At 48.3% G+C, this 23,066-nt stretch overlaps 2 protein-coding genes across 4 annotated transcripts; one reads left to right on the top strand and one right to left on the bottom strand.

Annotated features, from left to right (window-relative positions):
- Positions 1–9,243: 9,243 nt before the first annotated feature.
- LOC103179628 lies at positions 9,244–10,947 on the top strand. The gene is made up of 4 exons (XM_007895002.2): positions 9,244–9,279; positions 9,643–9,780; positions 9,915–10,004; positions 10,489–10,947. Exons 1-4 carry the CDS (start codon positions 9,258–9,260, stop codon positions 10,815–10,817), a joined length of 579 nt encoding a protein of 192 aa, XP_007893193.2. The 5' UTR covers positions 9,244–9,257; the 3' UTR covers positions 10,818–10,947.
- A 356-nt stretch (positions 10,948–11,303) lies between these two features.
- On the bottom strand, positions 11,304–20,537 carry zdhhc18a (zinc finger DHHC-type palmitoyltransferase 18a). 3 transcript variants are annotated; one of them, XM_042338486.1, is made up of 10 exons: positions 20,229–20,537; positions 19,014–19,174; positions 18,335–18,481; positions 17,953–18,090; positions 17,537–17,585; positions 17,279–17,381; positions 16,633–16,745; positions 16,285–16,384; positions 14,074–14,158; positions 12,369–12,427 (listed from the first exon to the last, which is right to left on the bottom strand). In XM_042338486.1, exons 1-9 carry the CDS (start codon positions 20,465–20,467, stop codon positions 14,120–14,122), a joined length of 1,089 nt encoding a protein of 362 aa, XP_042194420.1. In that variant the 5' UTR covers positions 20,468–20,537; the 3' UTR covers positions 12,369–12,427; positions 14,074–14,119. The 3 variants fall into 3 exon arrangements, with proteins under 3 accessions (XP_042194419.1, XP_042194420.1, XP_042194421.1); XM_042338485.1 differs by lacking the exon at positions 14,074–14,158 and having other exon boundaries at positions 11,304–12,427; XM_042338487.1 differs by lacking the exons at positions 12,369–12,427; positions 14,074–14,158 and adding an exon at positions 16,041–16,179.
- Positions 20,538–23,066: the final 2,529 nt, after the last annotated feature.

The following is a 23,066-nucleotide window of genomic DNA, read 5'->3' as shown; positions in this document are numbered from 1 at the left end:
CCCACACACCCACCCCCACACACCCCACCATCCCCCACACACCCCACCCCACACACACCCCACCCCCACACACCCCCACCCCACACCACCCCACCATCCCCACACACCCCACCCCACACACACCCCCACACACCCCACCCCACACACACCCCCCACACACCCACCCCACACACACCCCCCACACACCCCACCCCACACACACCCCCCACACACCCCACCCCACACACCCACACCCCACCCCACACACACCCCACCATCCCCACACACCCCACCCCACACACACCCCCACACACCCCACCCCACACATACCCCACCCCACACACACCCCACCCTCCCCCACACACCCCACCATCCCCCACACACCCCAACGCCCCTCCCCACACACACCCCCCCACACAGCCCCCACACCCCAACCCCCCTCCCCACACACACCCCCCCCCACCCCACACCCTCCCCACACACCCCGTGCCAAGCCCCGCCTCCAGCCCCTCCCCCCAGTCCCAAGGCCACGCCCCGACCCTGAACAATCTCGCGGACCGTTACCTCCCGGGACAGCGGAGTCGGGGGCGGTGGTGCGGGTGTTCGGGTCGCGATGTCGACGGCGCGTGTCCGGTTAGAGAGGACCAAGTGCGGGCGGGAGGACAGCGGGTCGGGGGGGCGCGGCCTCGGGGCCAAACTGACCCTCACACACGGGGACGACTGCGATTGGGAATCGATGGACTCGGGGTATCTGTCGGTGGGGATCGATCTCATGGACTCCCTGGAGACCGGAGTCATCGGCTGCCTCCAGCAACTGCACACAGCACAGGGTGAGTGGCTGCCGGGGGGGGGGAGAGGGGAGGGGAGAGGGAGGGAGGGAGGGAGGGAGGGGAGGAGAGAGGGAGGGATGGAGGAGAGGGATGGATGGAGGGAGGAGAGGGAGGGATAGAGGGATGGGAGGGGAGGGAGGGAGGAGAGAGAGGGATGGATGGATGGATGGAGGGAGGGAGGGAGGAGGGAGGGAGGGGAGAAGAGGGAGGGAGGGAGGGATGGATGGAGGTAGGGAGAGGAGGAGAGGGAGGGAGGGAGGGATAGAGGGATGGGAGGAGAGGGAGGGAGGATAGAGGGATGGATGGATGGAGGGAGGGAGGGGAGAAGAGGGAGGGAGGGGAGGGATGGATGGAGGTAGGGAGGGGAGGAGAGGGAGGGAGGGGGGAAGGGGAGGAGAGGGATAGAGAGAGGGATGGAGGGGGGAGGGAGGGAGTGTGAGCAGGTGGAGGTAAGGCTGAGACCAGGAGTTAGTTACGAGAAGCAAAGCAGAAGGAATCACTGGGTGGGGTGGGGATGGGGGGCAGAGTGACCTGGTTTGGCACAGAGTGTAGTCCCAGGTGTGTGTGTGTGGGGGGTGGGGGTGGGGGTAGGGGTGTGGGGGGGGAGGGGGCGATGGAGATATTTCTCATTCATTGCGTTTGTTCGGAAATGAAATGAAATTGAACAAAGCACTTTGTTCCGCTTCGATTCTGTGCGAATGCCCTCAGATTTCCCAACCACTTCCTCAACCCTCACCGCGATGGTGACACAGACACCACAGCTTCTTGACCCCACAGTGGAAGCAGAAAGTGTTAATTCTTTCAAGAACAAATTACATAGTTTTCTGTTAGGAAATAATATCTCAGAATACAATACGTTGTTTGGGACAAGACATGTCAAGCGACTGCCAGGACGATGGAAGGCGACTTGGATGATGGATGGACCTTTCGCTCAGCAAATTCTTATGTTCTTACGAAACGTTGAGGTTTTTGTGTTTGATGTCTTTGTGAAGGTGACATTAGGCCATTACTACAGCAGCTGAAGCCAGAGCTGGAGATGGGACCCACTCTCTGCACCAGTTCCGGGTGTCCGACAAATAAAGGATGGCTGCAGGAGCTGGAAGACCTCTGTAAGCACGGAGGCCAAACCCTGGCGGAGGTTGCAAAAGCTCTGATGCGAGTGAGCAATGAATATTTATCCAGCATTAGCCTTGAAAGCTTCCAAAAGGTTTATTTGGATTTACTGCATCAAGATCAAGAAATAGGTACAATATTATTTTTGCATTCTTGTGTGTGTGTGTGTGTGTGTGTGTGTGTGGAGGGAGGGCTGGAGGAGAGATGGGCACGAATCTCATCTGGGATCTTAGATTAGGAATAGCGTCCAATATAAGCAGATGTCCAAGTAATTGTGCTAATGTTGCCTTTCCATCAGGCAATCTGTTACAGATGTCTATCCAAATAGCTGGAGATTTGGATGTCAATAAGTTGGACCTGCAGCTCTTTGCTTCCTTAATCACTTGCTGCCCAGAGTTCCCTACAGACATGAGGGATCTGGCAGAGCACTGGATCAGAGAGAAGAGAGGAGACTTTTACCAGGAGCTGTTTCGGATGCTTCAGCAAGAGAGGTTCAGCGGTGGCTCAATCCCGGAGGACAAAATGCAGTGGTGTAAACGGGAGCTGTTGCATGCGCTCCTTGTGTCTCTGAAGCGACCACACCAGAAATACCGAACCTTCCACCATCTCCAGGGACACAAGATCTTCCTGCCTGTAACTCTGGGTAACTCCATGCTGTCCCCCTCAATGTATGTCAAGCTTTTCATCAGCCAGTGATTTAACTTGTTTCATTCTCCTTAGGTATCAGATGGGCCAAGGCGGTTAATAATGCAAAGATGCTACTCCAGAAGCACACCTTTATCACGGTGCGTTAATTTCTACCTCCTGGAGGTACATCCTTTTGTTTAATGTGGATTTGTTTTCCAAATGTCGACCAGTTTATCTGGAGAATTGTTGACCAGAATATGAGGAGAAACATCTCGGTTTGACATCTCTTCTGAAAGACAACATGTCTGATAATGCAGTGTTCCCCCCCTTTAATTGTTGAAGTGTCAGCCTGGATGTGAGATCAAGTCCTCGGATACCTTGAACCCACAACCTTCTTTGAAAGAGTTATCCAACTAGTCCCACTCCCCCACTCTTACTCGCAGTCCTGTATATTTTTTCTTTTCAAGTCCCAATCCAATTCCCTTTCGAAACCTACTATTAAATCTGCTTCCACCGCACTTTTAGGCAGTGCATTCCAGATCATAGAGTCATTTGATTGTGCCTTTCTGTGAAGAATATGACAGGAGGGGATTGAGATTCCTACTCATTGCCACACTCCTGGACACTCACAATTAATTATTCCCAGTTTCCTCTTTCTTCTGCAGGAGCGATACAATATTAAGTCATTTTTAAAGATGGCAGCTCAGAAGACGGACATGGTGGTGTGGTACGGTCCCACGGCAGCCAATGCCTTCCTCACACTCTGCTCAGCCCGAGGCTTTCCACACATCAGCCGAGAGCTGAGGAGCAGCTACCCCGATACCATGACTCAGCAGCAAACTGCGAGTGAGTGTGCGAATTTTAGCAAGTGTGTTCAACAACAACAACTTGCATTTACGTAGCGCCCCTCACACAGGGTAGGGTCCCATTGCGCTTGATAGTGGCAGAGCACGACATCGAGCCAGTGTGGGGGGGAAGGGGAGAGGTGACCATAGGCACAGTCGAACAGGAAGGTCTTCAGGTACGATCTGAAGATGAGGAAGGAAGGGGCAAGGGCAGAGGGATAGAGGAAGAGTGTTCCAGAGTTTTGGTGCGTAGTGGCTGAAAGAGCGGCCACTGTCAGAGCAAGTAAGCGAGTGTGAGAAAGCGTTCAAGTGGCAGAGAATGTAAGCGTGAGACATGTAAGCAATTCACAATAAACTATTTTTCACCTTTGTGCAGTAACTGTGCTGGACCCTGACTCAGTCGACCTTCCCCACATCCCGCTGCATGCAAACCACCATCTGGACTCAATTATTTGGAATCATGAAGGTTTTAAAACCCCTTCACCTGCTGATCCATGGCTGTTCCGATTGTCAGGGACTCTGTCCAATGAGTGGACAACAGTGGCCAGAGACCTTGATTTCAGTGATCGAGACATTGAGGAGACAGCAAGGGATTCCTGGTACAACCATCAGCAACGCATGTTCCACCTTCTGAAGAGAATGATTGAGGTGCGTGGTGTGGCATTCACAGAGCTGTGCTTCCTGCTCCTTTCCAGAGGCCGGGAATACAAGTGTTATCCACAGCTAAACCTAGTGGTGGGGGCAGCATTGGCGGTTGGTATGTAATGCTATATATAATTAGTATTCCTTGCGTTTGATCTAGTGCCTTTTCATGTTTGAAATGTCTCGAAGCGCTTCACAATAATATACTGTAAAGTGAATTGACTGTATATTTTTGCGGGTGAAATGCGGCAGCCAATTATGCACAAAACAGCGTCCCACAAACAGTCGTGGATTGAGTGACCAAATTTTCTTTTTTTGTAAGGGATTGTTACCCCCGGAATAGCAATCCACCAAGAATCCTTGTGTTTGATTAAAGCGTCTATAACTTTTAAAACGTCTGATAGCGCTTCCAAGGTAATTGTTGTCAAGTATAGATACTGTGCGTGTGTACACAAAGGTTGCAGTCAATTTTCACGCAACGATGCCCAACAAACAGCCATGAGAAGATCAATTCGTTTTGGGGGATTGTTGGTCAGGAAACTCTCTCACATCTTCTTTCAGATGTGGTTTCAAACATGGACATTATCCGAGTGATTGATGGTAATCAAGGCTATAAGCAGCAGCTCAAGTCCAGGCAGCGAGATGGGTGAGTGGCCTCAAGGTACCCCATGGCTCAGTTTCTGTTTGTTTTAACAGCGATTTGTAAATGCAGCAAAGTCTCCAGACTCAGCTGAATGTCTGTAGGATCCTGATCAGGACAGATGGACTGTTTCATTTCTTAAGAAACATTTTCACACTAAGGGTAGTGGAAATCTGGGACTCTCTCCCCCAAATGGCTGTGGATGTTGGATCCATTCAAATTTTCAATACTGAGGGGGATAGATTTTTGTTAGGTCAGAGTATCAAGCGATCAAGGGATATGGGGCAAGGGTAGGTAATTGGAGTTGAGGTAGAGATCAGACATGATCTAATAGAATGGCAGAACAGGCTTGAGGGGCTGAATGGCCTATTACTGTTCCTATATTCCTAAATAGAAACAAGATGTCCAGTTGGATAGGATAGACAACTCAATCTAACAATATTGGGAGTTTTTTTAAAAAATTGTCAATTTATTTTGAAAATAAGAGTGCCCCCCCCTCCAATGTGCAGTTTGTGCTGGAGGACAATTCCATATGCACTAATCAGTCAAATGGGCAATGGCTTTGGTTCACCTATGTGGTTGGGTAAGAGTATGTGATTCAGTGTGTGGCACTGTGTCATTTAATGTATTCCTGCTCTGATGATAGGCATCGACCAGTAGTCACACTGGTCCATGGCAACCTTGGTCTTGTTTACGATCAACGCAACAAATCACTAAATGTTAGAGAGATGAAAGTGGAGGAGATGGATGCTTTCTTGGACCAGATGTCGTTGGCTGGCCCAGCCTTTGACCTGCACACAGATGCTCCTGGGACACACCTGCTGCTGTTTCTTCCCAAATACCCCTCATCTTCAGGTGAGCATCACAGACACTGAACCTCAAGTTAAACCATTTAACACAACATTTGTTTCTCTTTAATGTATTTCATAAAAGATGATGGAAGGTACTGTTTTGGTCTTAATGGCAGGGACACATTTTGAAAGTTTTTGGTAAATGAACAGTTTTACACATGTTTGACTAAGAGAATAATAATAATAATCCTTGCAATTGATATAGCGCTTTTCACGTCGGGAGGAGCTTCACAGAACACACTGTAAAGTGAATTGACTGTATATTTGTGCGTGAACGCGGCAGCCAATTGCAGACAGCAATGTCCCACAAACAGCCGTAGATTGAAAATGACCAATTTATTATTGTTTTTGTTTTGGAGGGATTATTATTAGGCTCTGTGTGGAGTAAGGAAACTTGCCCAAGGTTTCGCCCTCTGCCTGGAATTGAACTTAGGTCTCTCACTTGCAAAGCGAGTGCTCTAACCACTGAGCTACAGGACTCCACAAATGTAATGTCAGATGTCAGAATATTCCGTGCAGTGCCAGAGTCTGCTACTGAGCATCTGTCTGAGTGGCCAGAATGATCCCAGTGCAATGTTGGAGCTGATTTCCTTCCAATGCATTGTTAAACATTTAATTCAGATCCTGGGCTAACTTTGCTCCTGGTTTTGTACGTTTCTGAGTATTCTCTTGTATGTGGTGTTCCAGAATCACACAAGGATGGAGGAGTTTATAAGTGTCTAATTTATAATATTGATAATCCTTATATTTGATATAGCGCCTTATCACGTCATTGACTTGTCTCAAAGTGCTTCACAATTCACTATTGTATTTGTGGGCGAAACACGGCAGCCAATTGTGCACAGCAGAGTCCCACATACAGCCATCGATTGGGTGACCACATTTTTTTTTCCTGAGGGATTATTACCCCCAGAAAGCAATCTGCCAATTGACTAACGCCCGGGTTCCTACTTACTGCTAGGTAGACAGAGGAGCATGATGTACAGAAACTTACAGGGTTTCACCCGCCAGGGAATTGAACCCTGGTCCACTCACTTGTGAGGGGATTTCACTGGGTTAACATTAGGGGGAAGGCATACTGTAAGTTACCCAATGGCAATGGGTGGGAAGCAGGTGGTGAGACTTTTATCCTGCACTCTTTCTGTTGGGTGTTAATTTAACAGCGTTACTCTTACAGGAAGCTGCATCACCCCTTCTGCCATAAAAGACAATCTGATGCTTTTCTTCCGGGAGGAATATCTGAATCTGAAAAACTCTTTATTCCAAAAGCTGCAGAATCTGTTCAACAATGAAGAGAAGAAGGTACAGATTTCATTTTGATCAGTGCCCCTGGTCCAGCCCTCACTTGGTGCAGCTGAGATCAGTTGCTGGACACGCATGTCACACCTATTTGTGTAGGCTGGGGAATTAGATTGAGGAAGTAGGGTGGGTTCCCAATCCATTGCCTCCTGTTTGAGTACGAGATTGAACTCAAATGCATTAGAAACCTCGGGACAGGAGGAGGCTATTCAGCCCATCAAGCCTGTTCAGTTTATTGGATCATGACAGAATTTTCAATACTATTTCGCTGCCTTTGTCACCAGTCCCAGTATTCATCTGGGACAGCACAACTCACTCCTGATAAAAGCCTCGTTGGTGACAGGTGATTGCTCTGTGCCTCTGTAACAGACTTTTTTTCTGATAGTTTTGATATCCCATCAATTGTGGAAACGGCGATGTAAACTTTGTGTGTTAATGTCGTCCACAGCTTGTACTCGGTTACCTGGAGCTAAATGATACTGGTGCTGTTGTTGACCTGACTCTGTCTAAAGGAGAGAAAGCGTTGGAGGAGTTGTGGGATTTTGTGAAGGAGACCGGAGCCCTGATCAGAGACTGGCCTCAATTGCATCGCAACGCACTGCACACCAGCACAAGTACTTCGCTCTTAACCATAACTAATCTGAGAATTAATTTACCTGCTGCTGCCCCACTTTTTAAACTCCTGATTGACCAAGATATTATTCCTCCCTCCTCCAGTTCAAGTCGCACACATCACAAATGGGAATGTTGAGCTTTTCCTGCCACTCGCTGCCAATGAGACTCACGTCTGGGTTCTGCTGGACTCCTGTTCCATCATCATGCTGGTCAAATGTTTGACGAATTGGAATAAATGTGAGGCTTACTGCCTGCTCTACAAGCCCGTGGGCCGGGCTTACATTCAAAACAAAATGATTATGTTTTTTCATCTGATCCGAGAAAAAGAGGACTTGGTTCAGGTACTTCATTTCATCTTCCGCTACCTTTAGATTAGATTATGTGAATAAGCTAAACCTCCGATGAGCTGGACTGGAGGGGATGGGGGGGGGGGGTGTTTGTGGGAGATCTGGTCCAGCTCGTCGGAATTTCCAGTATCGGCAATGTAATTGTTTGAATCCCATGCGCAGAAGATAGCCAATAATAATAATAATGATAATCTTTGCATTTGATATAGAGTCTTAGCACACTGTTGAGATGTCTCAAAGCACTTCACAGAATATATTGTAAAGTGGATTGATTGATTGATTGATTGATTTTGTGGGAGAAACACGGCAACCAATTGCGCACAGCAGTGTCCCACAAACATTCGTGGATTGAATGACCAAATGTTTTGGGGGGAAGAGGTATTACCACCTCAGGAAAGCAATCTGCCAATCAACTAACAACTGGGTTCCTACTCATTGCTAGGTTAACAAAGGTATATGGAGTAAGGAAATTTACCTAAGGTTTTGCCCCACTTGGGAATCAAACCTGGGTTCTCTCACTAGTTTTTTTTTAGGGATAATGACCATCCTTCTAAGAATAAGGTCTCTTCTGCTTGTGGGATTCAAACTGAGTTAAAGTCGATTTGCCCGGCCACTGAAGGCCAGCGAGCACAGTGAGGGTGGTGCGTGTTAGGAGAGTGAGCCAGCAGGAATCTAGCCACATGTGCATGAATGAAAATTTCTGTTTCTGGCCGCTCCACCAAGGGTCAAGTTCCCAGTTCCCAGAGTCCGGTAATTCCAGGTTTATTGTAGTTTGATAATTACAGAAATTTATTACACAGTTTGAAGCGCGTGTATTGTATCTGTTACGGTGTGTATTACTTTGGATTCTGTTGCCATCCATCCCTAGAGTTTGAACAAAAAGTACAAAGATTGCAAGCAAGTGTTCAAAAAAAAAATCTGTGTGGTCAAGAACATGTACTACAGACTTCATATTCAGTCTAAGATGAAAACTAACTTCATCTCTATTATGCCACAGGTAAATTATTGTGTTATTTACCGAATGAACGATACCGAGTCTGCACATGCTCTTACACATAGATTTCTCCCAATCTTTATCCCCCCCAAAAAAGCACAAAGATTTTCTCACAGTCCAGGCTTACTCAGTAAAAATTGGTGTAGGATAAACTTACCAACAACAAATTACATTTGTATAGCGCCTTTCATGTCAAGAGGACCGCCCAATGCGCTGGACAGGCAAGGATTTGACTGGAGACAAACTCACCAAGCCACTGATAAGCGCTCTGAGACACTACCCTGCGTGGAGGGTGCTATAGAAGTGTAGGCTGTTATTTAATAGATTCTGTTACCAGAAGACCATGAAATTCAAGACGGAAATGGAGTTTATGCTGCAGCTGAACCAGTCGCAGGTCACTGCCTGGCCCCTCGAGCTCCAACTGGTGCGGGAGGATGATGACCAGGAAGTGTTGTCCGAAGTCCTCACTGAGCAGATGCTCCAGCATGAAAACCAAGGTATTCTTGTCTGTCCATCATCCTCTGGCTAGTGCTCAGAACAATTCCATCGCTCGCTCAACCGCTACGTTAGGAACTATATTTGTATTTATTAGCTGTCACTTATATTGACTTTCATGCTGGGGGAGAAATATAGGAACAGCAATAGGCCACTCAGCCCATCGAGCCTGTTCTATTAAATTATAGCTAATCTATACTATTAGCTAATCTATAGCTAATCTAACTCCAAAATTGAGAGGTGCACAGGTACCAATCCAGGCCCATCAGCAACTGCACAGAAGGGTTCGATCATGTCAATGTCTTTCAGAGGGATTGACTCAAAGAACAGCCGACTGATTTCCCAACCTTGTTTACTTCCTGTAGATCATATCCTGGTCAAAGTGCAAGGGGAGCAGCACTGCATCCTGAGAATCCATCAAGAAATCACTTACGAGCAATTCCGCACCGAATTGGAACTGACATTTCCAGAGGAAAACCTTGCCGTGTTTTATAAAGAAGAAGGTGATCTCGCAGACGCCCCTCCAACGCCCCCCATCCCCTGGATTGCCGAGCCCTCGCAGTTTCCCAGTCACTGTAATTTGGGGCTTGCAGGATTTGTGCTGCTTTTACAAAAAAAAATTGTTATATTTTTGCAGGTGATCTTCCTTTGCGCATCAGCCGTCAAAACAGTATTGAATACGTGCTCAAGAACAAACCTGAGGGTGATATTGTTCTCGAGGCTGAAGGTAAAGCGATTTCAATATTGATCAACTCTTTCCTGTACTTGTGCTGATTACAAAGTTCTGTGACTTTCTTGCCTGTGTCAAGGTAAGTGAGTGGCTTGTAGCTGGAACAGGCGTGCCTGGCAACAGGATGCCGGAATCGCATAGTCCGGTTCCCGAGCCAGGCGGGTATGCAATATTCCAGGGCACTACAGATGACCGCACAGCCAGCCTGGCTCATCGGCAGCACCCCGAAAGGCAGACCAGTCACTGGGGCAGGGAATCATCACACTCAGCTCCTGTTAACCTTGTAAGCCTAAGCTCTAATGGATTCAAAGACCCGATAAGGCGCTACATCAAATGCAAGGATTATTATTATATTCTCATTTACCTACAAACCGGTCATTATGCTTGGCAATACTTTGAGATATTTTCACACAAGTACTATAGAAATTCAACTTTCCCACTATGAGTGAAGCGAGCCATAGCTGAGGACGTCTTTTTATAGTCACAGGAGACAGACAGTTGAGTGTGAAGACAGACAAGCATTTCCTGCAGAGAAACAAGCTAACCCTGACTTGCAGGATCCCCGAGATCAACAGTTCGATCGAAGAGCTGCGCCACTGGGAAATCCTCAATGAGGCAGAGTACGAGAAGCTTATCAGTGTCAACCTCCTGAAAGAACAAGTCAGAGAAACCCTGAATTTTGTGATTAAAAAGGGAAATGATGCAATGGATATTTTGCACAGCCTGCTTCAGAAGCACCAGCCACACCTGCTTAAAGAAATAGAGAGCAAAGAGCTGCCACATTCGAGTTGTGATCCAGGACACAGCTAGAACCCACAGCTTTTCACAATGCTGTGGACACAAGAACAACAATGATCTTATGTTGTAAAACACACATTGTTACGTTGTAAAACACCCCTACCCTCCTCGCCCTCTCATCCCAACCCCCTGCTTGGGTCCAAATCCTTGGCTGTCCAGTGCCTTGGGACGTCCTCCCGAAATGCAAGGTGCTATACAAATGTAATTTGTCGTTGACATCAAATTTATTTTTTTATGCAAGGAATAAAAGTTCTTGGATCTGAAATCTCACTGATCTGTTCATGTTGTTGATCTTTGCCTCTGGGTGTAATGATTGGGGTGTTTACACATCCCCAATTCATGACGGTGGCTGTGGACACTGACTCTCGGAGATGGGATAAAAGAACAAGTGATTACTGAATCTGGAATGCTTGTCACACACTCTACATTTCCCTGATGAATAAGGGTGAGGTGGTTCTTTCAAACAGTTGAAAAGACTGACTTTGAAACAATAGCTAATTCCCTGTAATTAATTTATTTATTGCTGTGGGTACATGACAGTATGTGTGAACAGAGGCATTTGATTTCTACAAAGCAGTTGCAGAAGGCACTTTATATAACACCTGAAGCAACAAACTATACAAATCAGTATTGGTGAATAATGATCATACTGTGACATTAAAGTAAAGGTTTCACTGCCACTCTCTTCCTCGCTTACTAAAATGTCACTTTCACAGAATAAATCTAACACACTTTCCGCTGCAAGGTGCCAAACCAGCTCAGGTCAGACAGGTACCGGTGAGGTGTCCTGGAACGCTTCTGAACAATTCAGAGCCACAAACAAATCTACACGCCTGGGTTCTGGCAATAGCACACAGTACCAGCCCCTGCCACCAGCTTCCTAATTTCCTGCTTTACTGATGCTAAAAGACTTTGTGTGGAACACAGGAAGTTTAAGATAATGTTGTTCGGATAATAAATGACAGCATCTCTAAACCTGTTAAACGTTAGTGCGTAAGAAGCGTTGATTATTACCCGTACCGTGTTCTGACCACTCTCATTTCAGTTCCCCCTGCAGATACCCACTGTGGCAGATACACACCTTCTCTGACAGGGTGAAGCAGTCACCCAGGTGCAGAACAGGGTGATGGTGCCTGTATTATTGCAGCCTGAGTCAGGAAAGGAACTACATATTCATTAGATTATTAGAATCAGGCAGAACAAAGCTGTTGCACCTGCCAGATGAATATTCTGTGTCTGAATGGTTCACTTGGTGCCACACTGCTCCCTCTGCAGCTTTCCTCTACGGCACTGGTCACCTTCACGTCCAACAGTCAGAAACTCCGCCTGTGCAGCAGCTACTGCTCCCGGCACACAAGACTGGACGGCATCACATCAGGCAGCTTGTGAGTGACAGACCCCCACCGCACTGCTGGGAAGGGCCGGGAAGACTCCAGCAATGCTAACAGGCTGGGAGTCTATGCTTTCAGTTTCAGCGGTTCCGTACCTTTCCTTTGAGAGCGAGGGCTCGGAGACTGGGAGCTGTCCGCTTTCTCTGGATCAGGTTTGATTGGATTCAGTGCACACAGATCGGTCTGCAAAAGCCACTTAGCGCCTTGTACACCACAGTGGCCCTGGTCACACTGCATCACATTGAGAAGTAGACGGAGGGAGGGAGGGAGGGAAGGGTGAGGATAGGAGCAGAGAGAAGGAGAAAAGAAAAAGAAGTTAGTAACATGTGAACAGAGATTGGATCAGAGAGCAGCAAGAAACGAGGCTCAGAATGCACCCAAGGTTATATTCTGGCTTTCCTCTGGAAACCTCGTTAATGCACCACTGAAATAAAGAACATTCTATCAGGAAGTTAGCAGTGCTCTTCCCCACCACCTCCTCAACATACATTACTTCAGCCTGATAAAAGCTACAGAAAGAGCAGAAACGTTCACAAGAATAAGATCATATGTGATTTTAGGTAATTATGTAAAAAAACGGGGGATTTAACCAGAAGAAGGGTCGATAGGGATCTAATTGAGGCTTCAAAATTCTGAAATATTTCAAGGATAAATAATGAAGATTATTTCCATGGGTTGGAGAATCTGTTAACAGCAGGTGCAAGGCCTGGATTACCAGAGAGTTAAAGGGTTAGAAGAAACTTTTAAAAGCAGAAAGTTATTGCAACACAGAATGCTTTGCTACAGACGGCTGTTGAGGCTGAGAATACAACCAATTTTAAAGGGAAATTGGATACGAATTTGAAGAGAATCTGTGTAAAGACGTCTTAGAAAATCACAAGGAATTGGGATTAGAGCAGGGAAGGAGCACAGGTTTGATGGTCCAAATGGCATCACCTTGTGCTGAAACATCTAGGGAGGTCAACATACAGAATGGAAGAGAATGGGATAATCACAGAGCAGCTTACAGGCAATGCAAGGACGCACAATAGACAGACTCCAGCACCTCACACACAGTGACCAGCAGAGCGTGACGCAGGCTTGCAGCAACCACTAGGTTGGACAATCCATCCTTTACCATCAGTAACAACATCACAACGTGCAACGTTCTGGGATGAGTTACAGACCGACTGTTGAACAATGACGGTAACAGCCATTCCTGCTCTATACTTTACACCAGTCAGATGGCCAGCAACTGGAGCTGCGCCACAGATAACCAACACAGTACTCCCATTGCCTCAAGACGACAGCCCGGGCACAGCGAAGGATGTCACACTGCCCTCAGCAAACTACCTCAGACAGCTGATGGCTGTGAACTCTATAAGCTCGATCACAGCATGGGGCAGAGAGAGCTGTGAGAGGAAACATAGCTAAACCTTCCACCTGAAGAAAAAGCGAAGGGAGAACCACAGGCTGAGATCAGGACGGGGGGTTGTAATGAGAAGTCTACCTCCCCTCATTATAACGGAGCTAAATTAATACCACAATTTAGGGGTCAAAGCAATAGCCATCCTCACTGGGACATTTCTCTCTTGAAAACGTTGTTTACATTTTGACAAAGCATTCACACTGTACAGGAGCCAACACCCAGACCATTCACTCTGAACTCTGTATCTGTCTCTGTGTCTTTCAACATCTAAAGTTCTTAGTCGCAGTCAGAACGGAGACTCCATGATGGGAGCAAATTGTGTGCAGCAACAGTGTAAAAGTTACAGGCAGAGGGACGAGGAGCTGCCTGACAGAACTATCAAGATTCATGTGAAGAAGTTGCTCTGAGTTGTGTCACCCACATGCAATGCTGTGGCTAATGGAGATGGTGCCATAGGGCAGAGCCTTACCCGCTATAAACTCTGACAAGTAGTTCAATCTGCACCTCTACCTCCATCACGCTGAGCATGAAACTGCAAACTCCTCACAAATTTCCTAGGAAACAAACACTAAGCATTACTTACTCCCCAACCCCCACACACTTCACTCAACGCTCACACAGCTGTCAGTGTCAACGCTAGGAGGTGGGAATGGTAGCATTGCATTAACTCCTGTTCCAAATCTCCTGGCTTAATGTTTCTAATCACTTTGGTCATTCAATATTGTAGATTCTATTTATTGTCTACTTGAGTGCCTGGTAAAGACCACCCCCCCACCTTCCACATCAGATAGTAACTTCCGACGTGATAGGTTCTATATCAATGCAATTTGTTGTTGTTGTAACACTGGGTTCTGCTTGACGTTACATTCAATGTTTATACAGTTAATTCACTTTACAGTATATTCTGTGAAGCGCTTTGAGATGTCTAGAAGACGTGAAAAGCGCTATATCAAATGCAAGGATTATTATTATTATATTCAGAGACTCCTCCTCCCAATCATCACTCACTCACAACACACAGTTAGAATGGGGAATGCCTGACCACAAATGGTCATTGAAGATGGATCTCGTGACTACACTCAAAAGTAAATCAGATAGCGACTGAGAAAAACATTTTTGAATGCTATGGGGAAAGAGCAGGATTTAGTATAGTGAGCACCAGCACACACATACACACAGCGGGGAAAGAGCAGGGAATGGGATTAAAGAGCTCCAGTGAGGAGTGAGCACCAGCACAGACAACAAAGAATGAAATTGCCTCCACCTTCATTACAACATTTTTCTTGCTGTCAATTTGCTGCATGTGTTGAGTGGCATCTGCTGTGGCTTCACACTCCATTAGCACTCTGGTACCACTCGCTCTTGGCTGTATTGCCTCCTCCCTCCAATCCTTCATGCTCTATTCTCTCATTCACTGGGGCGGAGGGAGGACTCTGTGATTGTGCATATCTAGTGAGGGGAAAGTGTCTCTTCTTCCCCCCCCACCCCCACCCCACAACCAGTGCTTGTGTTGCCGTGTAATAGTCTCGCACTGATTTTACACCATTTATTTTTCTAAACATCTCTTGGAATCCACGAAAACAGCAACAAGAGATGGAAGAGAAACAAGAACAGAAGTCGCTGGGAACACTCAGCGGGTCAGGAAGCATCTATGGAGAAAGGAAAGTGAGTCAGCGTTTCGACCCTTCGTCAGAACGGGGACCGAAACACTGACTTACTTTCCTTTCTCCATAGATGCTGCCTGACCTGCTGAGTGTTCCCAGCGGCTTCTGTTTTTGTTTCAGATTTCCAACATCTGTGGTATTTTGCATTTTGTTTTAGAGAATGAAGAGAGACTGAAGATTGTGCACAGACAAGTACCTGGGGGAGGAATAATCCACCTTGAGCTGAAACCACAGGCCGTGTATCTGATGATGCAGTAGCGACCAGGTCGATGGACAGAGGAAGCAAAGTACCTGCTGCACCCACGCTGGACCAGAGCCGGCACCTCTACTCAGCACCTGCTGTGGAAAGCAGCCTCCCATTGTGCACAAACACTTCACAAGCACCACAGCCCCAGAGCATGTTGCTCAGAGCTCCAGTGGGGGAGTGAGCACCAGCCCAGACACCTCCTGCCCCACACAAAGTGTAACGACCACTTTTGCTCTCCCCACATTCCCGCCTTGTACAAATTGGCTCCGACTTAGATTGAGATGTTGCCTGATATCAGAGTGCAGCAGCGAAGCTGCCCGTGTAAGTAGATATCAGGCCAGAGACCTCTCCCTGAAACAGCCCAGAATAAATACATATGCCCGAAACACCATATGAAAAGAATTATGTACACAGCTCTGCCTTCGTTCGTGATATCTGAAGCACGACGGAGTCCGGTCATCGCGATCACTGCTTCTGGCTCTTGGTGAGCCAAGGAGGCTGGGACAGTCTGTCTTGGGGTAGCTCTGGGCTCACCCGCACTGGCAGAGAGCAGTCTCTGCTTCAGAGTCTCTCCTCCCCGCTCCTGTGCCGATCCTCAGCCACACAGAGGAGATCATCTCCAACATTCCCACTACGGATCGTACCCGGCACCTCAATCTCCCATCTCCGCGGCCATTCGGGGGGGAAAAAGGATAAGAGGATGAGAAGTGCTGGAGTCACTGCTCAGGAATGACATGAATTCATGGTAGGATTAGAGAGCACATCCTACCAGGCTAGCTTCTGCTCCAGTTCCCTGCGATGCTGGGCTGCACTTGTGTCCAGGCTGTTGCTCAGTGTCCATCTCCAGGTAGCCTCGCCTGTCAATTAAACTGGAGACGAGACATGGCGAGTGAGTCACAGAATAACACGCCAACACATTGCTCAATATGATCACATGTGAAGCGCTTTGAGACGTCTCAAAGTTGTGATAAGGCGCTATATCAAATGCAAGGATTATTATTGTTATATTGAACACATTCCCCTGAGCCCTCAGTTTGGGGTTAATGTGTGTGAGCCCTTTTCTGTGCCCCCACCTACCGCCCCCACCAGCAGTAACATCAGTCTAACTATGTGTTACCTGGGTGGCATGGGGCCACACAGCACGGCACAGCAGTTGGTGAGAGCGCTGTTGTAGCTATATGGGTTACCAGTCTCCTCACAGCCTCGCTTTGTGGTCCAAGAGCCTTTAATCTGTTATAAAATAATAAGAGCATTAGACAAAGTTACAAACAAAATAAAATTAATAATACTGTAATTTGGTCACTCCGTTCGTGGGACACTGCTGTGGAGTCCTGTAGCTCAGTGGTTAGAGCACTCGCCTTGCAAGCGAGACACCTGGGTTCAATTCCAGGCAGAGGGTGAAACCTTGGGCAAGTTTTCTTACTCCACACAGAGCCTAATAATAATCCCTCCAAAACAAAATAATAATAAATTGGTAATTTTCAATCCACGACGGTTTGTGGGACACTGCTGTGCGCAATTGGCTGCCGAGTTTTGCCCACAGAATATATATACGGTCAATTCACTTTACAGCTTATTCTGTGAAGCGCTTTGAGATGTCGAGAAGACATGAAAGGACTATATCAAATGCAAAGATTATTAGTATTATCATTGCTGTGTTTCGCCCACAAAAACACTTTACAATATATTCTGTGAAGCGCTTTCAGACATCTCAACGACTTGATAAGGCACTATATCAAATGTGAAGATTCAGTTGTACTTACATCTTCATTGGTTGTCAGATTGGAAGCCACGAGGTATGTGTGGAAGCCAGAAAGACCGAGAATGGACCAGACAGAAAAAAAGCAGATCAACAGCTCGAGGGCAGTGAGGGTGTCAAGGTAAGTACCATGTAACGCAACGTAACTGCTTCACACACTGAGGCACACAAACCCATACACGCTGACCCACATACGCAAACACAGATCAACACGCGCACACTGACAAGCAAGAACACACTCTCCCCATATCTCGAAGGATATCTGGCTGGAGATTCCTGGAGGACATTTAACAACCCAATTCTTTGAGATCCTAGAAGAAGAGTAAAAAATTGTGAAAGGTTAACAGCTGCTTCCATTCTCTTTACACACCCCCCACCCCCCATCCCAAATCCTCACCCCCATGCCTGACACATTCGCCCACAATTATGAATTCCATTCATTATTGAACTGTTCACCCTTTCCACTCTAAAGAATATAACCCTAATTGACTTTGTGCCACATAAACTGGTGAATTGTTGCTAGACACTTTTTAGTCTATCTTCCTAATATCCAATATGTACACAACAGCACATGAAGTGTGACTGACGGCTGCCGTATCTTATGTTCTAGACCATCTTCTTATAAGGTCCAGCATCTCATTAGCCTTATTATCTAACGAGAGAGAGTAAAGCACTTACTCAGCGTGAGGTGTGTTATCACACATGCAAAGATGAAAGCGGTGAGGAATGAGAGCGAGAGTAGAAACATGTAAAAGAATCTGTAATTCCGTTTCCCCACACAGTTTCCAACCCAGGGGCAGTGGTGGTCAAATCGCTCTGAGGGGGGAAAAGAAAACATTCAGATCATTCCAATAAAACTCGTTTTTTGGGTGTTCCCCTCCACCCCCCCACCAAAATGTAGTCAATTCACTTTACAGTGTATTCTGTGAAATGCTTTGAGATGTCTCGAAGATGTGATGAGGCGCTATATCAAATGCAAGGATTATTATTATGAATTAAAGCTCAACTATGGGGCCACATCACAGAGCACATTCCTGCCTGGGGCAAGGCTGCTACTCACCCACACAGTTGTCACACAAACTGCAGTGTGAAGTGCGTGGTGGCCGAAACATTTTGCAACTGAAACAATACTTGAGTTTGACGGGCTGCCCGTTGATCAGCACCTCTCTGGTGCGTGGCGGCCGGTAACTGGATCCCCCGGAGTTATCTGAAACAGAGGCTCGGTCAGTCGCAGGACATCGGCAGTGAAGCTCGCACAGGCCAATTTTGCGTGAAATTTTAAACACTCCCATCAGATTAAAAATATTTCTACCAACTTGTGGGTGAAATGGTGCCGTACGCCAGTTACCCCACAGCAGCTCTGTGCCTCAAAATGGGGATGATGATCAACAAACTTGTTTTTAAAACATAATATCAAAACATCAACATGTAAACAAATATACATCAGAATCCTCCAGGTTGCACAACAAGAAAAAAGGAATCAAACCACAGAGTTTATCTGCAAGAGAGACGCTGCTGACACACAAAGGGACAGAATAAAACACCTCATCCTGCACAGAGCAGCTCCTGGTTCCGGCACATTTCCCGCGGCCAATGAACACAAATTTCAGTGGGACAAAAGCTAAGACTGCCCAGTGCCAGGCCGGTTTCCCCCTGCTGCCTCCTGCCTGGCCAGTTGCCTTGGGACGTCCTCCCGACGTGAAAGGCCCTATACAATGTGATCTTGTTGTTGCTGTTACCTATCTGTCTCTCCAGGTGAGCTGCCTCCTCGGGTGTGGCGCGGGGCAGAATGCCGGGGTCACTGAGGCTGGTATGAAGTAAGGCGCTGACCACAAACAGGAAGAGGAAGCCAGCGATGATCGGGATGGCGAGAGTCAGGTGCCGTGTCAGGTAAGGACAGCTGCAAACAAAAGACATCTGGTTACACAGGAAACACTCGGCTGAGCCCCACATCTGGGATCTGGGTCACACACACTGAAGCCCATTACCCAGTACAATTTGTACAGTATAATGAGTTTAAAGGGAATGTTATAGAGAAGCACGGGCTCCGCACCGCTACCTTCTACACAAAATGAAATGGGCGGCAAATGAATTGGAATCTCGAGGGTGAGTTTAAACAAAGAATGATTGATGGGATTTAAATGGCCTTTTAATCAGGAGAAACAACAACCACCGCCGCCGCCGCCGCCACCACCACCACAACAAAACAACATTTATAGAGCGCCTTTCACGTCGGGAGGACGTCCCAAAGGGCTGAACGGTCAGGTGTCCGGGCCCGAGCGTGGGGGTGGGGGTGGTGGGGTGGTGTAGGGGTGAGGGAAGGCAGAGAGATGGTGAGGGAGACCAAAGGCACGGTCGAAGAGAACGGGTCTTGAGAACCGGCCTTGACGGACGGAGAGAAGCAGCAGCGGCAGGAGAAGAGGCGGACGGGGGTTCCCCCGACATCCACCCGGTCAGAACCTGTGCTCGTTTGGCACAACAGTCGGACGTCAGCGGTTCCCGTCGCCGTGGGCTGAGCGGCCACTTTCTGCACCAATCGCGTGGCCGCGAGTGGAACAGAAGAGCTCCGCTGATGGCGCTCCGACCTCTGGGCTCAAGAGAGAGAGAGAGAGAGAGAGGGAGAGAGAGAGATTGTGGTCTCGAGCCCCACACACCGCGAGGCCACTCCTGAGCCCACGGTCCAGGCTGACGCTCCAGTGCTGTGCCGGGGGGGTGGGGGGTCTTCGCAGTGTCAGTCGCCGTCCTTCGGATGAGACGGTCAAGCGATCGGTGGGGGGGGATGGGGGCATCGCTACAGACAGTCACTACACTAACCAAGAACTAAAGTGGCTGAGGCCCAGGGAAGCCCCCGGGGGGGGGGGAGGGTGGGGGGTATGGGGGTTGTTACTCAGTGTCCCCCCCACCACCCACCCCCGGGGGGACCACCACCGGTCGGGGTTCGGGGCGCGACTCACTCAAAGGCAAAGAAGAGGCCGCTGGTGACGAGGATGAGGCCCAGAGTCAGGTAGAAGGCGCCGCTCAGGCGGCCGCTCATCAGGCGCCCGTTACAGCAGAAGCGGTTCCGGCCCGGGAACGCCTCCCACTTCCTGCGGAGGGGCCGCTTCCCGCCCGCAGGGCCCGGACCCGAGGCCGAGCCCGAGCCCGAGGCTGAGGCCGGGCCCAGGGCGATCTGCCGGTACTCGCACTCCTTCATGGCGCCGGACTGAGCATCGCAGCCCCCCGGCGGCTCCCGGTCTCCCTGCCCCAGGCTCTCCCCACCGCACCCCACCCCCGGGGGAAGTCACCGGCTTCCTGTCCCCCCCCCCCCCGCTGCGGAACGCGCAATCCCGGGCCCAGCACCGGCTCCAGCCCCAGGTCTCCCGGCGAGCAGCAGAAACCCGGCGGCCCCGGCGTCACAGCGCCACCCGGCGGCGCCCGGGAGTCACAGCGCTGCTCCCCCCCACCCCACCCGGAGGCGCCCAGAAGTCACAGCGCCACCCGGCGGCGCCCGGGAGCCACAGCGCTGCTGCCCCGCAGTCACAGCGCCACCCGGCGGCGCCCCGCAGTCACAGCGCCACCGCTGGGCATTGCGGTCGTGTGCGGCAGTGGCTGATTTGAGCGCAGCGGCGGATGTCGCGCAAACACAGCCGCAACGTGAATCAAACCGCTGGGGGAAAAAAAACAAAAAAAAAACCTCCCACTGTTCCGATCATATTTCGGTGTACAAACTGCGTGGACACGTTTTTGTTCAAAAACGCCTTCCAACAGCACAGCACTGGGGGTTGGAGGGTCAACACAACACAGTCCGGGAGTTCAACGCCTGACAGAGGGCGTTAACCCTACAAATCAAATCAAATGGTTAAAAATGCGCCCAATAATAATCCCTCCAAAACCCCACAACAACAATAAATTGGTCGTTTTCAATCCACGGCGCTTGGGTTTGGGGGACGTCGCTGTGCGCCATTGGCCGCCGCGTTCGCCCACAGCTATATATACACCGTCAATTCACTCGACGGTGTGTTTCCGCGAAGCGCTTTGGGACGTCCTCCCCACGTGAAAAGCGCTATATCAAACGCAAGGATTATTATTATTATTATTATTATTCAGCTAATACCATTGCTGTTTTGTTAAAAGGGGGGGAGCAGCGCATTGACAGTCCCTTGAAATGAGATGTTAAACTGGACTCTCATCGGGAGGGAGTTAAAGACCCACCACTGGGTCCTGTTTCTCACAGCTCGGTTTACTGAAAGAATTTGGGGAGGGGGGGGGGGAGGGATACAATCCAGCTCTTTAAAATATTGGCATAGGTTGTTGCGACTGCAAGGGAAGTGTTTGATTTAGAATGAGAAAGTATTTGCTGTCGCATGTTAAGGTAGCGACAGCAATGGGCCGTCTGCATTCAGACTCAGTGACCATCAGAGTGACACGATGGAGACCCGAGAAGTTTGATCCAAGTTCCGCTTTACATTTTCAGATTCCGGTTGTAGTTTGTGTGAATAAAGCGTGGAGCCCTCATCGTACCCACTGTGGCAAAACAGAGCCAATAAACTTTGATCCTGTAGAGAGGAATTAATAGAAGTTGTCCAGGTAGTGGAGTCCTGCAGCTCAGGACTAGAGTTAGAGCACTCGCCTCACAAGCGAGCGACCCGGGTTTGATTCCCGGTAGGGCGCAACGTTGGGCATGTTTCCTTACACCACATGCTTTTTAGCAGTAAGTAGGAACCCAGTTGCTAGTCGATTGGCAGATCGCTTTTCTGGGGATAATAATTCCTTCAAAAACAAATAAGAGATGAGTCACTTCAATCCATGACTGTTTTGGGGTGCAGCTTTGCGCAATTGGCTGCCACGTTTCGCCCACAAAATATAGTCGATTCACTTTGCAGTATATTCTGTGAAGCGCTTTTAGACGTCTCAAAGATTTGATAAGGGGCTATACGCAAGGATTATTACTATTATAAACTAACAATACAAAAGATTGTTTGCGCTGCATACTGCCATCAGGCTGATACAGAGTCTGTCTCTGTGCTCCCACAGGGAAGGGGTAGAGTGATCAAACAGGACAGCACGGCACTGAGTTACAGTGCAGGTCCCAGTACTACTGTGTTGTTAAACATGTCTCTGCATTAATATTATTTAAATCCCATCGAACACTAAAATAATAATAATCCTTGGATTTCATCTTGCAAGTCAGGAGTGCACTTTGCAGGACAAATCCTACCCTTGACCCATCAAACATTCAAACACTTAACATTATAAAATCATACTGTGCGGTGATTGGAACCGAAAAAGAAAGCATCTCCACACCAGAGGGCGTTCACGCTCACTGTTTCCCATCACTATCACAGCTGTAAATCACATTTGGTGCAATCTGTAGCTTCAACAGACTAAACTCATTGGTGTAAAGTGGTGACTCATTGCAATCCTAGTGTAAACCATGTGGCCAGTCATATAACCTGCTTGTCCAGATTTTACTCAAGACTGTGGTGCAAATGGATTAGAGATGTAATTGCGGCTGAGTTTATCGTGAAATTTACTGGGCCGAAGGCTGGTGCTGGTGGCAATGCTCAGAATAAGCTCAGAGAAAGATCAGTTTTCTGTATTTGGGGGGGGGGGGGGGGGGGCTGTGCTCTCGAGTGCTGCAGAGCTCTGGGCGTTAGTGTAGTGTGTCCCAGTCCCTGATACAATTTCCCTCCTTCCCTATGAGGAAGCTGCAGAATTTTGTTGGGCGACGCCCTTCAATTTATACTGTGAGCAAGCACCTCTGGCCATCAATGCTACAAAAGTAATCAGTACCAGCATTAGCACATTGCCTT

This window comes from Callorhinchus milii, unplaced genomic scaffold (genome assembly GCF_018977255.1).
Source record: "Callorhinchus milii isolate IMCB2004 unplaced genomic scaffold, IMCB_Cmil_1.0 Scaffold10, whole genome shotgun sequence".
NCBI classification, from domain to species: Eukaryota; Metazoa; Chordata; class Chondrichthyes; order Chimaeriformes; family Callorhinchidae; genus Callorhinchus; species Callorhinchus milii.
Note: the sequence above shows the minus strand (reverse complement) of the source record. Positions and strands in the feature narration are given on the sequence as shown.

Bases quoted from the DNA above. Each gene is read 5' to 3' on its own strand.
- LOC103179628 (XM_007895002.2), top strand. From the start codon at position 9,258: ATGCTCCAGCATGAAAACCAAG. The intron at 9,280-9,642 runs GTATTCTTGTCT...TACTTCCTGTAG, and splicing joins GCTCCAGCATGAAAACCAAG to ATCATATCCTGGTCAAAGTG. The intron at 9,781-9,914 runs GTGATCTCGCAG...ATATTTTTGCAG, and splicing joins CGTGTTTTATAAAGAAGAAG to GTGATCTTCCTTTGCGCATC.
- zdhhc18a (XM_042338485.1), bottom strand. From the start codon at position 20,467: ATGAAGGAGTGCGAGTACCGGCAGATCGCCCTGGGCCCGGCCTCAGCC. The intron at 19,175-20,228 runs GTGAGTCGCGCC...TTTTGTTTGCAG, and splicing joins GGCCTCTTCTTTGCCTTTGA to CTGTCCTTACCTGACACGGC. The intron at 17,586-17,952 runs GTAAGTGCTTTA...CTCTTCTTCTAG, and splicing joins GATAACACACCTCACGCTGA to GATCTCAAAGAATTGGGTTG.